At 43.4% G+C, this 18,256-nt stretch overlaps 1 protein-coding gene across 1 annotated transcript in view; it reads right to left on the bottom strand.

Annotated features, from left to right (window-relative positions):
- LRP2 (LDL receptor related protein 2) overlaps positions 1 to 17,154 on the bottom strand; it is a 363,947-nt gene extending 346,793 nt beyond the window's left edge. Inside the window, exon 1 of the mRNA XM_069225286.1 lies at positions 16,892 to 17,154. Within this exon, the coding sequence (XP_069081387.1) occupies positions 16,892 to 16,991 (100 nt within the window). The 5' untranslated portion in view covers positions 16,992 to 17,154. The remainder of the gene's footprint in view (positions 1 to 16,891) is intronic.
- Between the last annotated feature and the right edge of the window lie 1,102 nt (positions 17,155 to 18,256).

Consider the following 18,256-nt stretch of genomic DNA (forward strand, 5'->3'; position numbering starts at 1 on the left):
GAGCTAGGAGCCATTCATCTCCCACTGGTTCTCTTTCCTCATCTGAGTAGTCTTCCTCCTCATGTGAGTAGTCTTCCTCCTCATGTGAGTAGTCCTCCTCCTCATCTGAGGGGTACTTAGTCATTTGGTTTCTTGCTGCCTCTCTCTCTGCCCATCTTTCCTCCCCCCAGACTATGTAGTGATGGAGCATCTCCGCCTTAGTAGATCTCCTTGCTACAGGAAGGCCCCATTTTCTGCAAAGCTTCCTTAGGTCAGCCTTAGTGAGGTGGTCCGTACGAACAAAGAATGAGTAGGTACACAATCCCATTTTGATAAGATCTTATCAGCAAAAACCAAAATCCAAAGTCCAAAATATCAATAGTATATCCAGGAGGACATCAGAGAACCAAGAGCCAAAAAAGATGAAAAATCAAGTTGACCTTCAACTGTGGGTAGGTAGTGAAATACTTAGCTACTGTATGTCACTGCACAAACACAAGTCCTATCCTCACCGCTGATCACCAATGTTAGAAATGGGGTTTTTGGTTGGCAGTTAGGTTGCCCTCTGTCCAAGCAAGAACCCTCACTCTAGTCAGGGTAAGTCACACACAATCCAAAATCAGCCTGTGCTCACCCTCCGGTAGCTTGGCACGAGCAGTCAGGCTTAACTTAGAAGGCAATGTGTAAAGCATTTGTGCAATAAATCATACAACACCATAGCATAACACCACAAAAATACACCACACAGTATTTAGAAAAATATATAATATTTATCTGGGTATCTTCAGGTCAAAACGATCAAAGTTGCAATATGAATTTGTAAAGATATCACTGAAAAGTGATATAAAGTGTCTTAAGTCTTTAGAAAGTAAACAGAGTCTCTTTCAAACACAAAGTACCTGGTTTCTGGTGGAAAATCTCCTCAGAGGGCCACAAAGGAAGAGGTGCGTGGAAAAAGGGTGTGTGCGTCGATTGCTCCCCAGCACACACGGACTTGCGTCGTTATTTTCCACGCGGGGAAGTCGGGCGTCGTTTTCCGGCGCGCGGACAGTCTCTTTCTGTGGGTCGCGGGGATTACCAGATGTCCCGGGTCTGTGCGTGGATTTTCCTGCTTGTTTTCCGGCTGCGCGTCGTTCTGCGGGGCTGCGCGTCGAAGTTTCGATCTCACAGCAGGCGTCGCGTCGATTTCTCCTGCGGAGTTGGGCGGCGTTGTCCTTGCGAGGCCGTGCGTCAAAGTTTTGATCTCACGGCAGGCGTCGCGTCGATTTCTCCTGCGGAGTCGGGCGGCGTTGTCCTTGCGAGGCCGTGCGTCAAAGTTTTGATCTCACGGCAGGCGTCGCGTCGATTTCTCCTGCGGAGTCGGGCGGCGTTGTCCTTGCGAGGCCGTGCGTCAAAGTTTCGGTCGTCCCGAAGGCGTCGCGTTGATCAGCGTCGGTGTGCGGCGTTTTTCTTGCCGCGGAACAAGCTGTGCGTCGAAAAGTTCGGCGCACGGAGCGTCCAAGAGGAAGAGTGAAGTCTTTTTGGTCCTGAGACTTCAGGGAACAGGAGGCAAGCTCTATCCAAGCCCTTGGAGAGCACTTTTACAGCCAGGCAAGAGTTCAGCAAGGCAGCAGGCCAACAGCAAGGCAGCAGTCCTTTGTAGAAAAGCAGACAGGTGAGTCCTTTGAGTAGCCAGGCAGTTCTTCTTGGCAGGATGTAGTTTCTGGTTCAGGTTTCTTCTCCAGCAAGTGTCTGATGAGGTAGGGCAGAGGCCCTGTTTTATACTAAGTTGTGCCTTTGAAGTGGGGGTGACTTCAAAGAGTCTCTAAGAAATGCACCAAGTTCCCTTTCAGCTCAATCCTGTCTGCCAGAGTCCCAGTAGGGGGTGTGGCAGTCCTTTGTGTGAGGGCAGGCCCTCCACCCTCCCAGCCCAGGAAGACCCATTCAAAATGCAGATGTATGCAAGTGAGGCTGAGTACCCTGTGTTTGGGGTGTGTCTGAGTGAATGCACAAGGAGCTGTCAACTAAACCTAGCCAGACGTGGATTGAAGGGCACAACAAGATTTTAGTGCAAAGAAATGCTCACTTTCTAAAAGTGGCATTTCTAGAATAGTAATATTAAATCCGACTTCACCAGTCAGCAGGATTTTGTATTACCATTCTGGCCATACTAAATATGACCTTCCTGCTCCTTTCAGATCAGCAGCTGCCACTTCAACAGTGTATGAGGGCAGCCCCAATGTTAGCCTATGAAAGGAGCAGGCCTCACAGTAGTGTAAAAACGAATTTAGGAGTTTCACACTACCAGGACATATAACTACACAGGTACATGTCCTGCCTTTTACCTACACCGCACCCTGCTCTAGGGGTTACCTAGGGCACACATTAGGGATGACTTATATGTAGTAAAAGGGGAGTTCTAGGCTTGGCAAGTACTTTTAAATGCCAAGTCGAAGTGGCAGTGAATCTGCACACACAGGCCTTGCAATGGCAGGCCTGAGACAGGGTTAAGGGGCTACTGAGGTGGGTGGCACAATCAGTGCTGCAGGCCCACTAGTAGCATTTAATCTACCTGCCCTAGGCACATGTAGTGCACTCTACCAGGGACTTACAAGTAAATTAAATAGTCAATCATGGATAAACCAATCAGTAGTACAATGTACCCAGAGAGCATATGCACTTTAGCACTGGTTAGCAGTGGTAAAGTGCCCAGAGGTCAAAAGCCAACAACAACAGGTCAGAAAAAATAGGAGGAAGGAGGCGAAAAGTTTGGGGATGTCCCTGTCAAAAAGCCAGGTCCAACAGTTTTGTATTGTTGAAACACATATAGTATACTGTTCCTGATTATTAAAAGAATAAAGTGTGTGAACAAAATTCATTGACAGAAAGAAACAGTGTATAACATTTGAAAGTAATGCTAAGAGCGTACTCATCACAATATGCTATGGAATAAAGCAAGATGGGAAAAACAGGTCATCAGTTGGGTATCCAAATAGCACATTTGTAAGTTTAAGTCGATGAGTATCAGAGTCATTATCTCCTCCGGTGTAGTTGCATTGCCCCAGGGTAAAAATGATGCAATTGATTCAACCTTTTAAAACCAGTAGTAACGGTGGCAATTAAATGAAAAACTTTTGGAAAGGCTGAAATTAGTGGGATAAGAGGGTAGGGAGCAAGGAGGGAAGGGGGAGAGATGGTATGTTGGGCTAGGGGAGGTAAGGGAGAGGGGAATGGGGAAAAAGAAGTGTCATTGGCAATAAGATCCATAGACAGTTCTGTTTAAGGCCGGGGGAGCAGCAAAGATGTTGCTCCACCAAAATGATGAGAGCCTTGATAGTTTAACATTATCATCAGTATTGGGGTATACTAAATTGAGTAGCTAGTGAGGTGTCTAATGAGTTCCCTGTGGTGTGTATGGTATGTCAATTACTAAAGGGATTCTGTTATGTCAGCAGCGTAATCTGATGATGATGATGTGGTCTGGTGGTCTGATGATGTGCATATGGACGCATGAAGGTCAACCATGATTAAGTCCCAATTAGTCGCAAACTGATATTTGCGTTGGCCTATGTTGTCTTCACGGTGAAGAGCCCTTCCCTCTGCCCGTGCCCAAACACCTTGGAATTTTAGCCATGCCACATAGGTTGGCGGGTCAGGTGAACGCCATCTGAGGGTGATGAGATGTTTGGCCAAGATTAGGTCCAGGTCAATGGAACGGAATGTGCTGTGGAAAGGACGCTGGAGACAGGCCTCCCAGTTCTGTGGTATTGGTTGGCTCACGCAGTGGGACAACCACAGTAATGTTGTGATCCAGTAATGAGGTAGGCAGTGGATAGTCATTGTTTCTTGTCCTGCCCAGTCGTGAAGTCTATGTAGGTTAGGTCTTAAAGATCTTCTAGTCATGAAGCCAGTTTGATCTGGGTGTATTAGGGTTTTGGAGATTTTTAGGAATCTACCTATCATAATTTTAGCAAGTATTTTTGTCTCATATACCACTATGTAGGGCTACAATATCCATCCCAGATACTTTAAGAATTCATAAATTCTTTGTAAAGGTTGATGTATGATCTAATCCTTGAGTTTAATTTTCTATATATAGCACCCTACCCCTTCACTATCGATGACTTATTCATTGCGCATGGCTTCCTCCTCCTCCCTTCTATTGAGTCATGACAAGAGTAAACCTACTTTGTTACCCAATTCATGTAACTTTTTTTGAGTGTTTGTAGTATAACCAAGATTGATTTTAAACTTCATCCTTGTAGGCTTTGAGGGTTCAACCTCAGTGTGCTCAAGTCTCTCCATGTGGTTATTTTCCCTTTTAAAGCATGTACTTTCTCCAGTCGTGCCCTTGACTCCTCGCCTTTGTTAACTATGAAAGATGTTTAAGCACTGGGGAGATGTTCCTTTCTTTGCTTACCACTTAGGTGAAAAGTGCATCCTGAGTTCTCATTCTGTGTTCTGCAGAATTACTGCAAAATTACTGCAAACCAAGGGTTTGATGCTACACAAATTCCCCCAGGTTCTGTCTGGACGAGTTTACAAGACAAAAAAAGTAATTGAGGGAGAAAACATGCGGATTTTGAGTGTGGGAAAAGCGGATAACGCTTTAGTTTGACTCATCAAGAAAATCTCTTAATGGGACACTAAAAGCACTCTGCTGTAAAATTTAGAGCTGTGGCAACAGATTTTCTTCTGGGTATTTTACCACCTTGTATTCTTACAGGACCTAAATGAAGCCCTGATAAGTCTCTCTTTGACTTGCTTTCAGCAGAAGAAAACAAGACTATAACTCACCATGCGTGGCTAGCCATTCTGCCACTGGGCATTCTACCAGTAGGTGCAAGCTAAGGGGGACTTTTCAGTGCACAGTGGGTTGTTGTGAAGCACCCATGGCCTCATTCTAGATGGGACATTCTCCAGTCTGAGCTGGTCTGAACATGTTTGCAAGGGTTGATCTTGGTTTCAGGAGCAACTTTCTCCTCTAGAGCTGAAATAGCTTTGGCTGACTATGGGATCCTAAGTGGTGAGAAGTGAGGACAACGTATGGAGACCAATTAGTGTTTAGAATATGGTAGTGAGAAAATTAGAAAGCTTCTTTGAAGCTTTGCCTCCACTGTAAGCTGTTGTGCAATCACTGGCGCTATGAAACAACTGTGATGTTGTTTATATTCGAACATGTTTTTCCAGGTGAATAATTTAATTCATGGTCAAATATTTTTTTAGGTACATTACAGCAGGTGTATGTAACGGTTCACCTGAGTTAAAAGGCTGCAGAAACTGTTGCATTTACCCTACAAGTCAAGGACAAGTAAGCAACATTTGTCTAGAACAACCAAAAGATAAGAATCGGTGTTTAGGTGATGAACATTTGCTTAGTTTCAAATTGAATTTTAACATCGATATCTGCAATTCATTGCTTTCCACTATGTTATCATCAAACAGGGAAACACAAGAGGCGTCCTCATACCCGGTTCCTCTTGGTTTCTAACTAGGTGTCCAATGACCCTATGTTTTCTGAAAACACATGAGCAGAGTACCTTTGGAAGGGGGCTCAGGGCACTCTGACAAGGCAGAAGTAAACCCCAGGATAATTTGCCACTGCGGGCCGCACCCCCCTCAGACAGAAGAGCCACCCTTTACATCTCATAAGAGTGCCCCGGGCCAGCAGACAAGTTTCTATGATCTGAAAGGGAGTTGATGTACAACAAATGAGGGATGTTAGCACACTGCTTCCCGACGCTTGCGCGGCCCTATTGTAGGCTCCGATAAGCACCACCGAGCTTACTCGAAAATGTACATGTTAACTCGTTATTCCCCTTTGTTGTTGCCAGCGCTAAGTGTGCAGAGCTGCAAAAACAATAGAGTGCTCAAGCGTGACATCTCATTGCACAGGGCCGTGAAAGTGAGGGACAGAAACTATTCACACACAAATGAACTATCTCATTTAGGCCTCGTCTTCATTTGAATGTAGCCCCATCCTCTCTCTGCACAAAAGACTAGATCACTTCACTACGGGGCATGAGACGGGGGCAAACGCGCAGTTTTTTTGCTGCGAAAGGAACATTTCTATTACATGGTTTATTTATTTAATAGATGCGATGTTAACCATTGCCAGCGTGGTGACTTTGTTAAGCTACCAGATTTCCATAACTTAGCATCCCCTGTTGGCTAACAGCTTGGAGAAAACATCATGTTTTCTGTTATAAGGTGTACATGCGTGGATCATTACCTTAAGAAGAGCAAGCGAGTTTTCAAGAATGTTCTCGAACCGCATTACCAAGTTGCACATAAATTCAATCATTACATTTTTTGCCAATGTGGAGTGTGAAGTTAAAACCTAACTCTGTAGTTTCCGGAGAATTGATTTTATTTTAAGAAAGGCTTTCAACATAAATAATTGCCCAGCAAAACAATAAACATGGTTGAGTGACTGAAATGTACAGAAACAAAAATAGCTGATATGAGTGAAAAAGGATAGGGCAGAATAGGTCTGATAATATCACAATGGGCAAAGATACCCTGAATTAAAAAGCACAACCTGGGTGCAATGTAAACCAGGGCGCAGGTAGCAGATGCAGAAACACCTCGGTTGAACACAGATTTTCTTATAAGATGGGTTCTCACACCGGAATATCACCTATGCGCCAATCAGTGTTGAAGAATGTGTCCAAACGATATCTGCATCTGTTTTGTATAATGCATGTTTTGTTACACCGAAGTATCCTGATTTGGAAAAGCGATTCCCACCTGATAGACCTGGTAAGACTTGCCCACTTGAACAGTGGAGTGAGCGAAATTTGAGCTAGAGTAGACTGAGAAAAACCACTCACATTGAATAAGGATTTATCCTTTGTTCACAAAGTCATGAAAGTTGACCTTTGTGAACATGACCGAAGTTGTCTGACTCTGGACAAAGCAAAATGGAAACAGGTCAAGATTTCATGGGACTCGGGCTGTTCCTTGGGTGTGACATCACACACTAGGAAATCCTGTGTTGGCCAGAACAAACCCCTCAGTGCAGGAACAAGGAGCTGGGATGGGATGGACATGGATAGGATGGGAGATAGATGCACCACAATGAGGACAGCTGGGATTGGTGTTAAAGAACAAGTAGGAAACAGGCCATAGGCCACGATTTAGGACTCAGGGCTTTGTCATGGAGCAGCGTCTTCTACCACAGGATGAATGATAGCTGCTGAGTGGTGGTAAATCACCAATTTTATGTGTGTCCCTGCACTGGAGGGGGAACTGCTTGCTGCTACAATGAGAGGTCATTTAAGTTGCCACTATTATTTTAAACCTTGCAAATGTGGGCGGCATCTAACTTCCCAATTTTGCACATATTTTGGACCAGAGATTGATTGATTTGAAAACCACAGTCAGTGTTTTACAACTGCTGGAGAATTGTTTACAATCAATTTATTTTATAAACAGTGTTCATACCTAATTTCATGAAACAGTTACCACCACCTAGTAGCTGCTGGCGAGTGTCAATACAAAAAAACTGAGCGAGCTCAACTCCATGCTCTAATGGGTGCAAAAATAGAAATGTGAGCAAAGACAACTTGGTCCTGTTGTAAACAAAGCTACAAGTTACTAAATCAGTGCAACCTGCAGTATACGTGCTACCCAAATGCCCAACAAGGTTAAATGCCTGAGCACTGTACAAAGAAGAAAAATAAACCTAGTTTTCTTTCACTTGTCAACAGCCTAAACGAATAAGAATGTAAGAGGCCAGAGAGGGCCTGAGCGATTGTATGTAAATCCAAGAGGCCCAAGCGGAAGAGATTTGAAAGGTTTTAATGAAACTGCATTCAAAGTCCCACAAACGAATCTTGTAGTCATTTCCTCCAAAACACATGAAAACTTAATCAGGATTAAAGAGGGATTTTGTTGCTCAAATTTCCCTTGAGTTCGACTAAGAGCACTCTGGGATTGCCTTACATGGGGCTAAACGTCTAGCATGCACTATGCTACTCTTCAGCATCCCATCTCGCCCGGCACTATTTTTACCCAGACCGAACTTTGAATCCTAATAACTTAACTCTTGTTCAAGAAGTAAGTAACTCAACAAAATGCAGGTGTCGAGCTCCTTAAATTTTTAACAGATTTTGGACAGGGAGTCTTGTTTTCTAAGGTGAATGTGTGATTAAATGGCACATTCTTGATGAGGTTCACTGCCTGTAATTATGCAAAAGAGTCAATTATTAATAAGCAAATGAGGGCAGAGCGTACATAGTCCACTTAAAAAAAAACATCAGTTTCTCAACAGCGGATACAAGACATTAGAGGGACATCTGCACACAGAGATATATTTCCCAGAGCTGGTTAAGCTAAGATTTATATACAGCAAATATGTTTTACTTTAAAAGAATGACGCAACCTGGTGACCCTTCTTCCCTTTTTGTGACTCTTTTAAACTTACATTCCCCTACTTGTCTACTTGTCCTGTTTAGATAAAAGCATAGCCAAAATCTAGGCACCAGCGCACTATGCAATATTTCAAAATCTTAACAATTCACCAGAACAGTCCTCCCACCAAATCGAGGTTGCTTGTCTTCGCTAAGTCAACGTTTAACAGTAATTCATCCTGCTTAGGTTGTGGCTACAAATTTGAAGAGCAGAGTTCTTAACTCTTTCCAACATGCCCCTAGTTCTGGCTAGAGGCATAAACAACTCGTGAGGCTGTTCATCTCCTTGGTTGCATTGCACATGGCAGAGACAGGTGCGGTCTCCAAAACAAATCAGCCCTGGCATAAAAAAAGATCAAGCCAGCCCCACTCGAAAAAAATGGCACCTAATGGACATGGTAGGGTCATGGCAGCCCCTTCCTGCTATGAAAAAGGACCCTAACCTGTAGCCTACCATGGAAATGCCAGAATGGCAGGGTGGCTTGTCTGGCCCTCTGCATGAAAGATATTCTGACTGACACAGTGTTTTCTTGGGTCCACTTTCACTCACCTTGAGCAATTATTTTGAAGATGTACTGAGGATCGCTGATGGGGGGGCAAAAGGGAGTTTAAATCTCATCATAGACTCTTGAAGAAAAGTCAAGATATTTTTATTACTGAAGAGGTTATATGGTTATACTTCTTTCCTCTGGGCACCACTCTGGGAGTTTTGAACAGGACGCCATTTATGGACACCGACATACATCTAAGCAAACTACCCAGTAAAAAGCCAGCTTAAGCATACCCACAAAAGGTATCAGAATTTCACCTCGTCCAGCGATACAAGAGAGAATATAGCTTTGCTGGGCCTATTAATGTGCTTCACTACCATTTGTTGTCTTTTGCGCTAGTCATTACTTACCATGTACATTAACACAGTTTCTAATGAAGTGAATGTTCCTAAAGGGAACACAATGTAGATGTAAAGACACATTGCTGGATTTACAGTTTTGGGTAACAAAAGGGCCTTGGATTTCATGATGGCAAAATTCAGTGGAGAATCCCCTCCAAGAAATTTGTCTGCCATACTTGCTTGCGATGGAGGGAATTCATGGCCTATCCTGTGGATTTAGCAAGAGCTTCAACATTCACCGAGATTTCCCTTACTACCCAACCTCCAATCAGGATCTATGTGGTAAGTTAATTTATATAAGCCAGGTCCTTAATGTAGTGAGTATGAATTTTACTTATACAATAATGCAAAAAGCATTGAACTAGTGCGGGAAACGTCCTTTATGCCGAAGTTTTGATAACGAAGTCGTGGTTAACGAAAGCGGGAACAACGCTTTCTTTAACCACGACTCCGTTATTTTGTGCCTTAACTACGCATGTTCTGAACAACGAACATGCGTGGTTAAGGTACAAAGAAGGGAGTCGGCTAAGGAGGACGACGCAGGTGACGAGGGGACAACTAAGGTAAGTGGGGGTTTTAGGTATTGGGGGGGTGGGGGTTCAGGGGGTTTTAGGTTTTGGGGTGGGGTTGGGGGGGTGGGGCGTTTTTGGTTTTGGGGAGGGGGAGAGGGTGGGGGTTCAGGGGGTTTTCGGTTTTGGGGTGGGGTTGGGGGGTGGGACGTTTTTGGTTTTGGGGAGGGGAGGGGGGTGGGGGGTCAGGGGGTTTTAGGTTTTGGGGTGGGGTTGGGGGGGTGGGGCGTTTTTGGTTTTGGGGAGGGGGTGGGGGGTCAGGGGGTTTTAGGTTTTGGGGTGGGGTTGGGGGGTGGGGCGTTTTTAGTTTTGTGGAGGGGGTGGGGGGTCAGGGGGTTTTAGGTTTTGGGGTGGGGTTGGGGGGTGGGGCGTTTTTGGTTTTGGGGAGGGGGTGGGGGGCGGGGGTTTTAGGTTTTGGGGTGGGGTTGGGGGGGTGGGGTGAGGGATGCAGGATCAATGGTGCCTATTACTAATGCTTTTATCAGGAATGCCTTTACAACGAAATATCGTTGTTAAGGCATTCGTGGTAAAGGCATTAGTAATAACAACGAGGTCGGTGTTCCGACCTCGTTGTTAAGGCACTAGTTGTTCCGTCAGTCGGTGTTCCGTTGTATAACCAACTAGTGCATGTTCTTTCAATAAATATATTTGGTTGCGCTTTACTGAGGGGATATGGTCTAAAGATACTGAAGCTGCTTTTCTGTTCACAACTGCACTTCCCACCATGATGCGCCACACATCAACAGCCAACAGGAAAAATCTGAGGGAATTCCTAACATACATCCAACACAGCCCAAGTGTGCCATGGACCTGGGTATCATGGTACCCAACAGCACTCGCCACCAAGGAATATCACATTCATATACCCACCAACAAATAGGTATGGCCACTATTTTGGAAGATACTCAGGCCTCATTGCTATGACAACAAAACTAAGCATCCTCCACTGAATAAATAAGAGATATAGTGGCATTATCAAAAAACATTAGCAAAGCCAGTAGTTCTGGCATTGGCTGCCAGTCGTTTGGCTTTCTCAATGCATGTTTTATTTTGGCAGGTTTTTGCAAACCTTAACTGTTCTGGGCGCTGCTGGCCCTCATCAATATTTAAAAATTGTCTCAAAACAAAAAATATGTTTTGGTCTCAAAAACACACATCGCCATAGCAGTCCCTGCCACTGAAAGTAACTGCTCTGTGTGCGGATATGCTGCTTATGAAAGAGCAGAATGCTGTCACTCACAGTGCAGTAAACCTCTGACTGAAGTGGGCTGGCCTTTTGTCCCATGAAGTATGCGGTAGTGGGTGGAATTAAATGTGAATGACACTACTGCACCCCACTGGATGAAGAGGGATGGCTTAAGGCCTTTATAAGTAAGTGTTTAATACGCACAATAGTACTAAAATCAAAAGGTCTTGGTTAACGCCATACATAATAATCAGGCCAGATCAGAGAACAATACTATAATGCACCTTTTCTTCAAGGGAGTGCTATTATATCCGGCGAGAGAATGCATCTTGTACAACATAGACGTGTTGAGAAGTAATATGGGACGTCACTTCACAGACCCCACTCTTTCCAGGCTATCTCAGTTTTCGTATGAGTAGCCAAAGCACAGGAGAAGAATATTATTTATCAACAGTGAGCCAGTGTGTAAAGTGCCTGAGTCATGACCTGTATTTCAATTCCCAATTCTAGTCACCTAGATGGCACAGTGAGTTGTATGCCCTCCGCTCATACCTGCATTCACTTTCAGGTCACAATTTCAAATCCTAGCCAGGCCAACTAAGCGATCCATCCTTCTGAGGCTGGAAAACTGAGTACCATTAAATTGGGTAATAGTAACATCTGCTATTTTACAGCATTTTAAGCAGGCAAATATGTGACATGAAGCCATACTCGATACTTATAAAAACAAGATAATAATAATAATAATATTCATAATAATAATTTGTATTATTATTATGGTTGTCATTGTTGTTATTATAATTATTTTTGTTTATTATTATTTTTATTATTGTAAATATTGCACTACATTTATCATCTTAGAGGCCCATGGGAACGCAAGTATTGTGTCAATTAGCGCTAATGCTCAATGTACTCTAGTCATTGTCTTGCTACTATTTATAAGGAAGTCAGCACATGTTGCCTGACTCAAGGACTGCAAAATCTTCCAATCACTTTCCACTTTGCCCCACACCCAAGTCCCATCACCGCACCCCACACACCCAATCTATCAGACATTAACAGCAACGACTTTCCGTAAGCTGGGCTGGAGCATCGGCAACATTTTAGAAGGTGTTGCAAATTGGAAGGGCGTTCGTCTAGCCCAGTCTAGCAGAGGACAAAGAGCAACACAAAGTCACCTCAGTTTCCCTCAACCACGTACAACATATTAACAAATCCGTGACGGACTCTGAACAGCCAGCGGTTAGAAAAGCTTACGCTGCGCTTTCTTAACCAGTAGCTCTTGTCAGGCAGTTATATATGGTCTCTCCAACTATCCAAGTTTCCCCTCTCCCAGAGTGTGCCAAGTAAAAGTGATACAGAAAAAATAAAGACCGGCATTCACATAGTACAAGGCCTTTGTAAACAGAAATCTCTGTATGTCCCATTTCAGCAGAAAGAACACGTAGTATAAATTTAGCAAATGTGGCAAGAAATGATTTGAATTGTAAGGATTCCTTTTTAATCTTTCTCAAAAGTTGGTATCCCTTCTTCAACAGGTGAGTCTATTCTAACTTCACATATAAGATATATATGTCTTCAAGGTACGTAGACGTGGAGTTACGGACAGTAAATCTATCCTTCCTTATATGCACTTACCTTTCGATATTTTGTCCCTCAATAGTCTGTCTGACAGTCATCAGATAGAACCAAATGACTACAGCTGACACCGTGAACCTAAAACACTTAAAGCAGCAAGTCTTAGACTAGACTCATAGTAAATGTTAGAGAATTTGTGACCAAAAGCACACAAAGGTGCAAAAAGACAATAGACCAGACTTACCAAGACCTTCCATTGCAGCAAAGCCAAGCTCAATGAAATAATTGGGGTAAAGTCTTGAAGTTGTATTAGCTTTCCAGCAGTGGCAAAACGCAACTTGAGAGGGACCCCTTGCAAACTACCTGGAGGGGGCCTGCCGTCCATGCATAGTGCACTGTGCTGAGGGGGGCCCCGGAACTCAGAGCCTTTGTTACGCCACTACTTTCCAGTGCAAAACGATAGTGGGCAGGCCAGCCCCAAAGTTGTAAAAATATATTTATTTCTCTGATTAGTGCACACATTGCATGTGTGCTGCAATGTACAACACACATTGGACATGAGAAATGTGTTACAAATTGTCGAAGCATAGGATTTTGTACTAGATTGGCACATTTCCGGTGTACAACCTATGCTACATAACATGCACACACCACTTAAAATGTAAATGGAAATAGAGCTTAGAGAGGATGAAGATCTGACACAAATCTCAAATCACTTGATAACCACCTCAAGCACAACATAAACTGCATCTGCTCTCAATGCTGAATGAAAAGTAGGTATCCTTTTTCCAAAGAATGCCAATATTTGGCGTACCTCAATGAAAAGGCGTCAACCAGATACGTGGAACCAGCTAATGTAAATGGACTTAAAAAGTCCAGGTAAAATTACATTTTGACATCTGGACTTTCACCTTCACCTAGTCATTTGTTGAAATCTTGCACCCTTTGTGGTCTCCTGTGGTGTGCCTTAAGGCAGGTGACCACAGTCACCTTATTGTAGCACAAAGCCCTGTTTAAGAACTCCAAGTCTTTCTGTGCAAGAAGAGCAGGGATGTCCACTCAGTAAATATAAAAGGCCAGGGCAAGCATGCATTCTGTACAGCACTACTAAGATTAATTTTGAGTTGAGTGTGTTGATAAGGCATTGTTCACCCACAAATGACCTTTTCGAATAGTGGATGCAAATGTATATGTGTCAGTATAGGTGCAAAATTCTCACACTTTTAAGTAATGTAATGTAATTTAATCTGTTTTACACTTTTAAGTAATGTACTAAATTGTTTAAGTAATGTACTATTACATGTACTACGTCTACTACTACTAAAAGAGCTACCTCAACAGTCAGATTTTTCTTCAAGCCACCTGCTGAATTTGGAAATTTGCCCCATCAGAAGTCTCCATTCCTTATTCAGTATATTGACATTTACCTTTTAGGCTATTTTGCTGCTCTGCCTCAATGCCAAATAACCATTTTCACTCAACACATGAAATGTGATTGTTCATCTGTAGCACTCACTCGACCCTAAATTATCTTGAAGGTTCGCAAGACTCCTAAAAGGCTATCTTTAGATTACAATTCCTTCACTGAATTGTGCTAGAAAAAGTCATATCTTCCAACACTTGGCTTGAGGAAAAATATTTATCACTTTCTCATAAATTAATACACATCTCATGTTTAAAATGTTACTAAGTGCCAGTACAATTCATTAATATTGGTATTAGTGTCTAATAACTATTACAATTTGATCAATATTATCCAAGCAATTTGTATCTATGCTACAAATTGTTGTATCCCAGGTCAGTGTTGTCAGCTAGAGCATAGTTTGCACACATTAATTGATGGAACTGATCATCAATACTGGATCAGGGCTTGCCAGTAATATAAACTACACTAAAAGTAGAAGAACATCTAAACATATAGGATCCTTTCCATAAAGGTATCCTGGAGTATGTAAATTAGTACCACTGTGAGGCTATTTTCTATCCTCTTATGTGCCTTTGTGGATAGCCCCAAAACATCTAAAACGCAAGTAAAATGGGAATATTCATGGAACAGTTGTTTCCAATATCATGGCCCACCCAGCTTCAAAGTTCTCTGCTGTGTTAATATTCATGAGTTGAGTTTACATTGTATTGTATTGTGGTTGCAGTTATATAGTGCTTACTACTCCTGATGAGGCGCAGAATCATTTTAAGGCAGATAGCACTCTACTCCGGAACAAAATGTATAATAAAAAACGTGTCACTATTAAATTTAAGGCTGTCTCAATGTATTTTTTGTGGAACTGCAGGTGATGGGACCACCAGGCGAGCACTGTCTGATAACACAGAACATCTGGGATAGATTGGTGCATCCTTATATTGTAGAGTTGTATTTTTTATTTATGAGTCTTTTTTGTGTCTCAAAGGCCTATTTCTTTCATGAGCCTTTATAGAGTCAAGTGAGGCTGCCGTTTTTCTACTTAAAATGTGGCTTTGTGGCAATTTCCCATAATCCCTCTCGTCACATGACTGAATAAAATCAGGAATAACTCTTAAAGCAGCTACGTGACATTATATTCCACCGAGTAGGGAGTACAAGAAGGCCCAAAGCCAGAAGGGAATTCAGATGCAAGGGAAGTAATGATGACTTCTATAACATAATTCTAATAACAAAGCAGGTGTGATGCCGTGACTGACTGTCATCGTTCAAATTAACTGCATATATAACAGGTATATTCATTATACCTTTGTTATTGTAATAGATCACCAGAGCAGATTGGATGTTATTTATTGAAGCAGCCACGAGCTCATCTTGTGTACATTTGCCAAAATCAATCTGCCAAGGACACCAAGTGTTAAATATTAACCGTTCCCAAATGAATTTAAATGGTATTGCTGAAAATCGCTTAGTCGGGCAGTGGCGAATTACCACCAGCAACTCCTGTCGAGTTGGGACTTTGTGTGTTTGAAGTAACAGCTCTGTGACATGCAGTTTCATGGCACTGTCATCGCGCACACATCATGTGTTCTTGGCTCTGTGCCCCGGTCTGTTTTTCGTGTCAAAAACGGGTGTTTTTAGCAGCACTGACTGTATGATTACCTTACTTGAATCCCCCTAAGAAGCTTACACTGGGAGTTGAGCAAAGGAAGGAGATTAGAATTTGAATACGTGTCTACGTAGAAGGGTACACGGGCCGTGTCAGTGTGTATGTGGCCCTAGACAGCCATTTTCGCGTCCAGTAAGCCTGCCACAATGGGGGCCTCGCTTTCATTGTATGACAATTAAGTTGTTGGAGGCACATGAGGGAATGGGGGAGGTTTGTCAGCCGCAGCATCAGTGAGGGTGCGTGGAAGGCTGCACCAGGCCTAGATTAGCCGCACAGGACTGCACTCCCAGCACTGGGCGCCAGTCACATGCTGCCCCGTTGCCCGGCAACGTCAAAGCCCAGAGAAAAAGTTGCTCTGGGGGAAGTCTGGGTCTGTGCAGCCCCTGAGAGGCTTTGTGCTGCTGCAGACCACACGTCTGTGTCCAGGGCAATGAGTATTTTCTATGTGCGGTAGCCAAAACACACATACACAGAAATAAACTTTCTTCCATCTCAAACCCTAGAGTAGTTCCACAAGTCACCTCCCTTGTATTGGTAGAAGGTGAGAAGCAGACGCAAAAGCCATGAAAGCATGAACATATCACAAATATTAAGACTGCATAAAAATGTGATTAAGAACACAGTTATAGATTTTAACGTAAAGAATACAGCTCCGTTTAACAAAGATATGAATGCATGTGTCTTAATGGACGTGGGTCATTAAATGTTGTAAAAAGAAAAAAATGCAACATTTTAAGAAACATATAAAAAGTCTTCCCGTGTTGATCAAAAAACGCACTAAAGTTATTTTAAAGTGTGAAGTGTTCACCAATTATTGCCACGACCACAAATGTAGAACTTGTAACTCCGCTTGCTAGCGAATCAAGGCTTCAAGTCAGCTAAAATAAATCTTCACTTGTGTGACAAAGATAAATGTTCTTACCCAGTGCACTTCATTGAAAAGTAAAGGCTTCATCGGTGATTTAACTTTAAAACTATTGGGTTAACACAACAGCAAAAAATGCAAAATATAATATAGTACTCAGGGTCTCTAAACTCTGTGTGGAAGTTTGGGAGGGTGATGCTGTTTGATGAGGACAGTAGGGGCCAGGTCGTCCCTACAGTGCAGGGATTCCGTTATACTAGCCTTCGCTAAAGCCCCAGCTTCCTATGCAAAAACAGGTGTCTGATGCTTGCGGAGCCGGCGGAGAGATGAGGCATCTTACCCTGGCCGTTGGTGAGCACCATGCAGACACTGAAGAAGACCCCCAGGCAGAGAACAGCAGCGGCAGCCGGTCGGTGCATCCCAGGCAGCAGGAGGGCCATCTCTGCCTCACCACTGGTCCAGCAGCCAGGTGGGAAGGGAGCAGCTGATCCGAGAGAGTCTCTCCCGGGAACTGCACTTTCTGGATCCCACGGAGTGTATTTCTTATCCCGCTACTTGCAGCCTGGGAGGCGTGTCCTGGGGCTGAGACATCGCAGTTCTAACACCCTCCCGCCCCCAGACAGGGCATAAAGCTCTTAGAGCCGCCCGGCCCCGGAACCAGCATGGCTCAATCACAGCCCGCTCTACTCATCCCCCCACCGGACGGGCAGGCAGACGGCACAGCGAGGGCAGCGGCTCTGCTGAGGAGGCATTCCAGCACTGCTTGCCCCATCTGCCCACCCGCCGAGCCGGCCTCCACAATATCATTTAAACCATTTCTTAAAGTGCTTTCAACCTGTGGACCTGAGGACATAATAATTATTATTACACTAGCAGGTGGCGCCAAGCACAATTTAAGGCACACCGACCGTTCACGCATATCAGCGTTCAGTACTAAAGAATATGCTTTTTCGTAGCACTTACAAGAACATGTGTAACTGTTACCTGCCTTTTACTCATGCTTATCCCAATAATGCGAGGGGAACATATATCTATCTGCACTGAACACCAGCCTAGCAGATTGAACTCAGATCGATGCAAAATGAGCATCACCGGTTTGGATTACCACACTACCGTTTACTTCCAGGTTACCAAAATGTATATACTGACCGTGTATTTTTGTACTAAACACACAATGAAAAACAGGCATTAAAAGCCATTTGGTCTCGCTTATATTTTGAGTCCTGGTAAAACATTAAAAAGGCTTGTTGCAGTGAAAAAAGGAAAAGCAGTTGCTTTCAATGTGCAAGGTATCCATGACTTGAACAGAGTTTAATGTGTGTTTTTGAAATGTAAAACAGCCTCTTGCGCGTTGCAAACACCACAGGAGGCTGAGTGGCACAGTAAACAGTCAATAGCAAAAGGTGAGAGAAAATACTCTCCTGAGCTAACTCAAAGGCCACACTTTGTACGTTTTAAAGAATTGGTGGCGATATGCCTTGCTGCCCTGTTAAGACAGACTTAAAAATGATGTCTCTGCTTACTGCTTTCATTTTACGCAACCATAATGTAAAGTAAAACTACAGTCACAACATTAACTTCCATATCCCCTTCATTAACAAGTGAAGCATGCCACCTCACGGACAGACCTCTGAAGACCCTCGCTTCATAACCAGAAGTTTTCATTCCCAAGCTGACTGTCGTTTCCAGCCGAGTTTTGCCCTTA

The sequence above is a fragment of the Pleurodeles waltl genome, chromosome 3_1 (assembly GCF_031143425.1).
Source record: "Pleurodeles waltl isolate 20211129_DDA chromosome 3_1, aPleWal1.hap1.20221129, whole genome shotgun sequence".
Taxonomy (NCBI): domain Eukaryota; kingdom Metazoa; phylum Chordata; class Amphibia; order Caudata; family Salamandridae; genus Pleurodeles; species Pleurodeles waltl.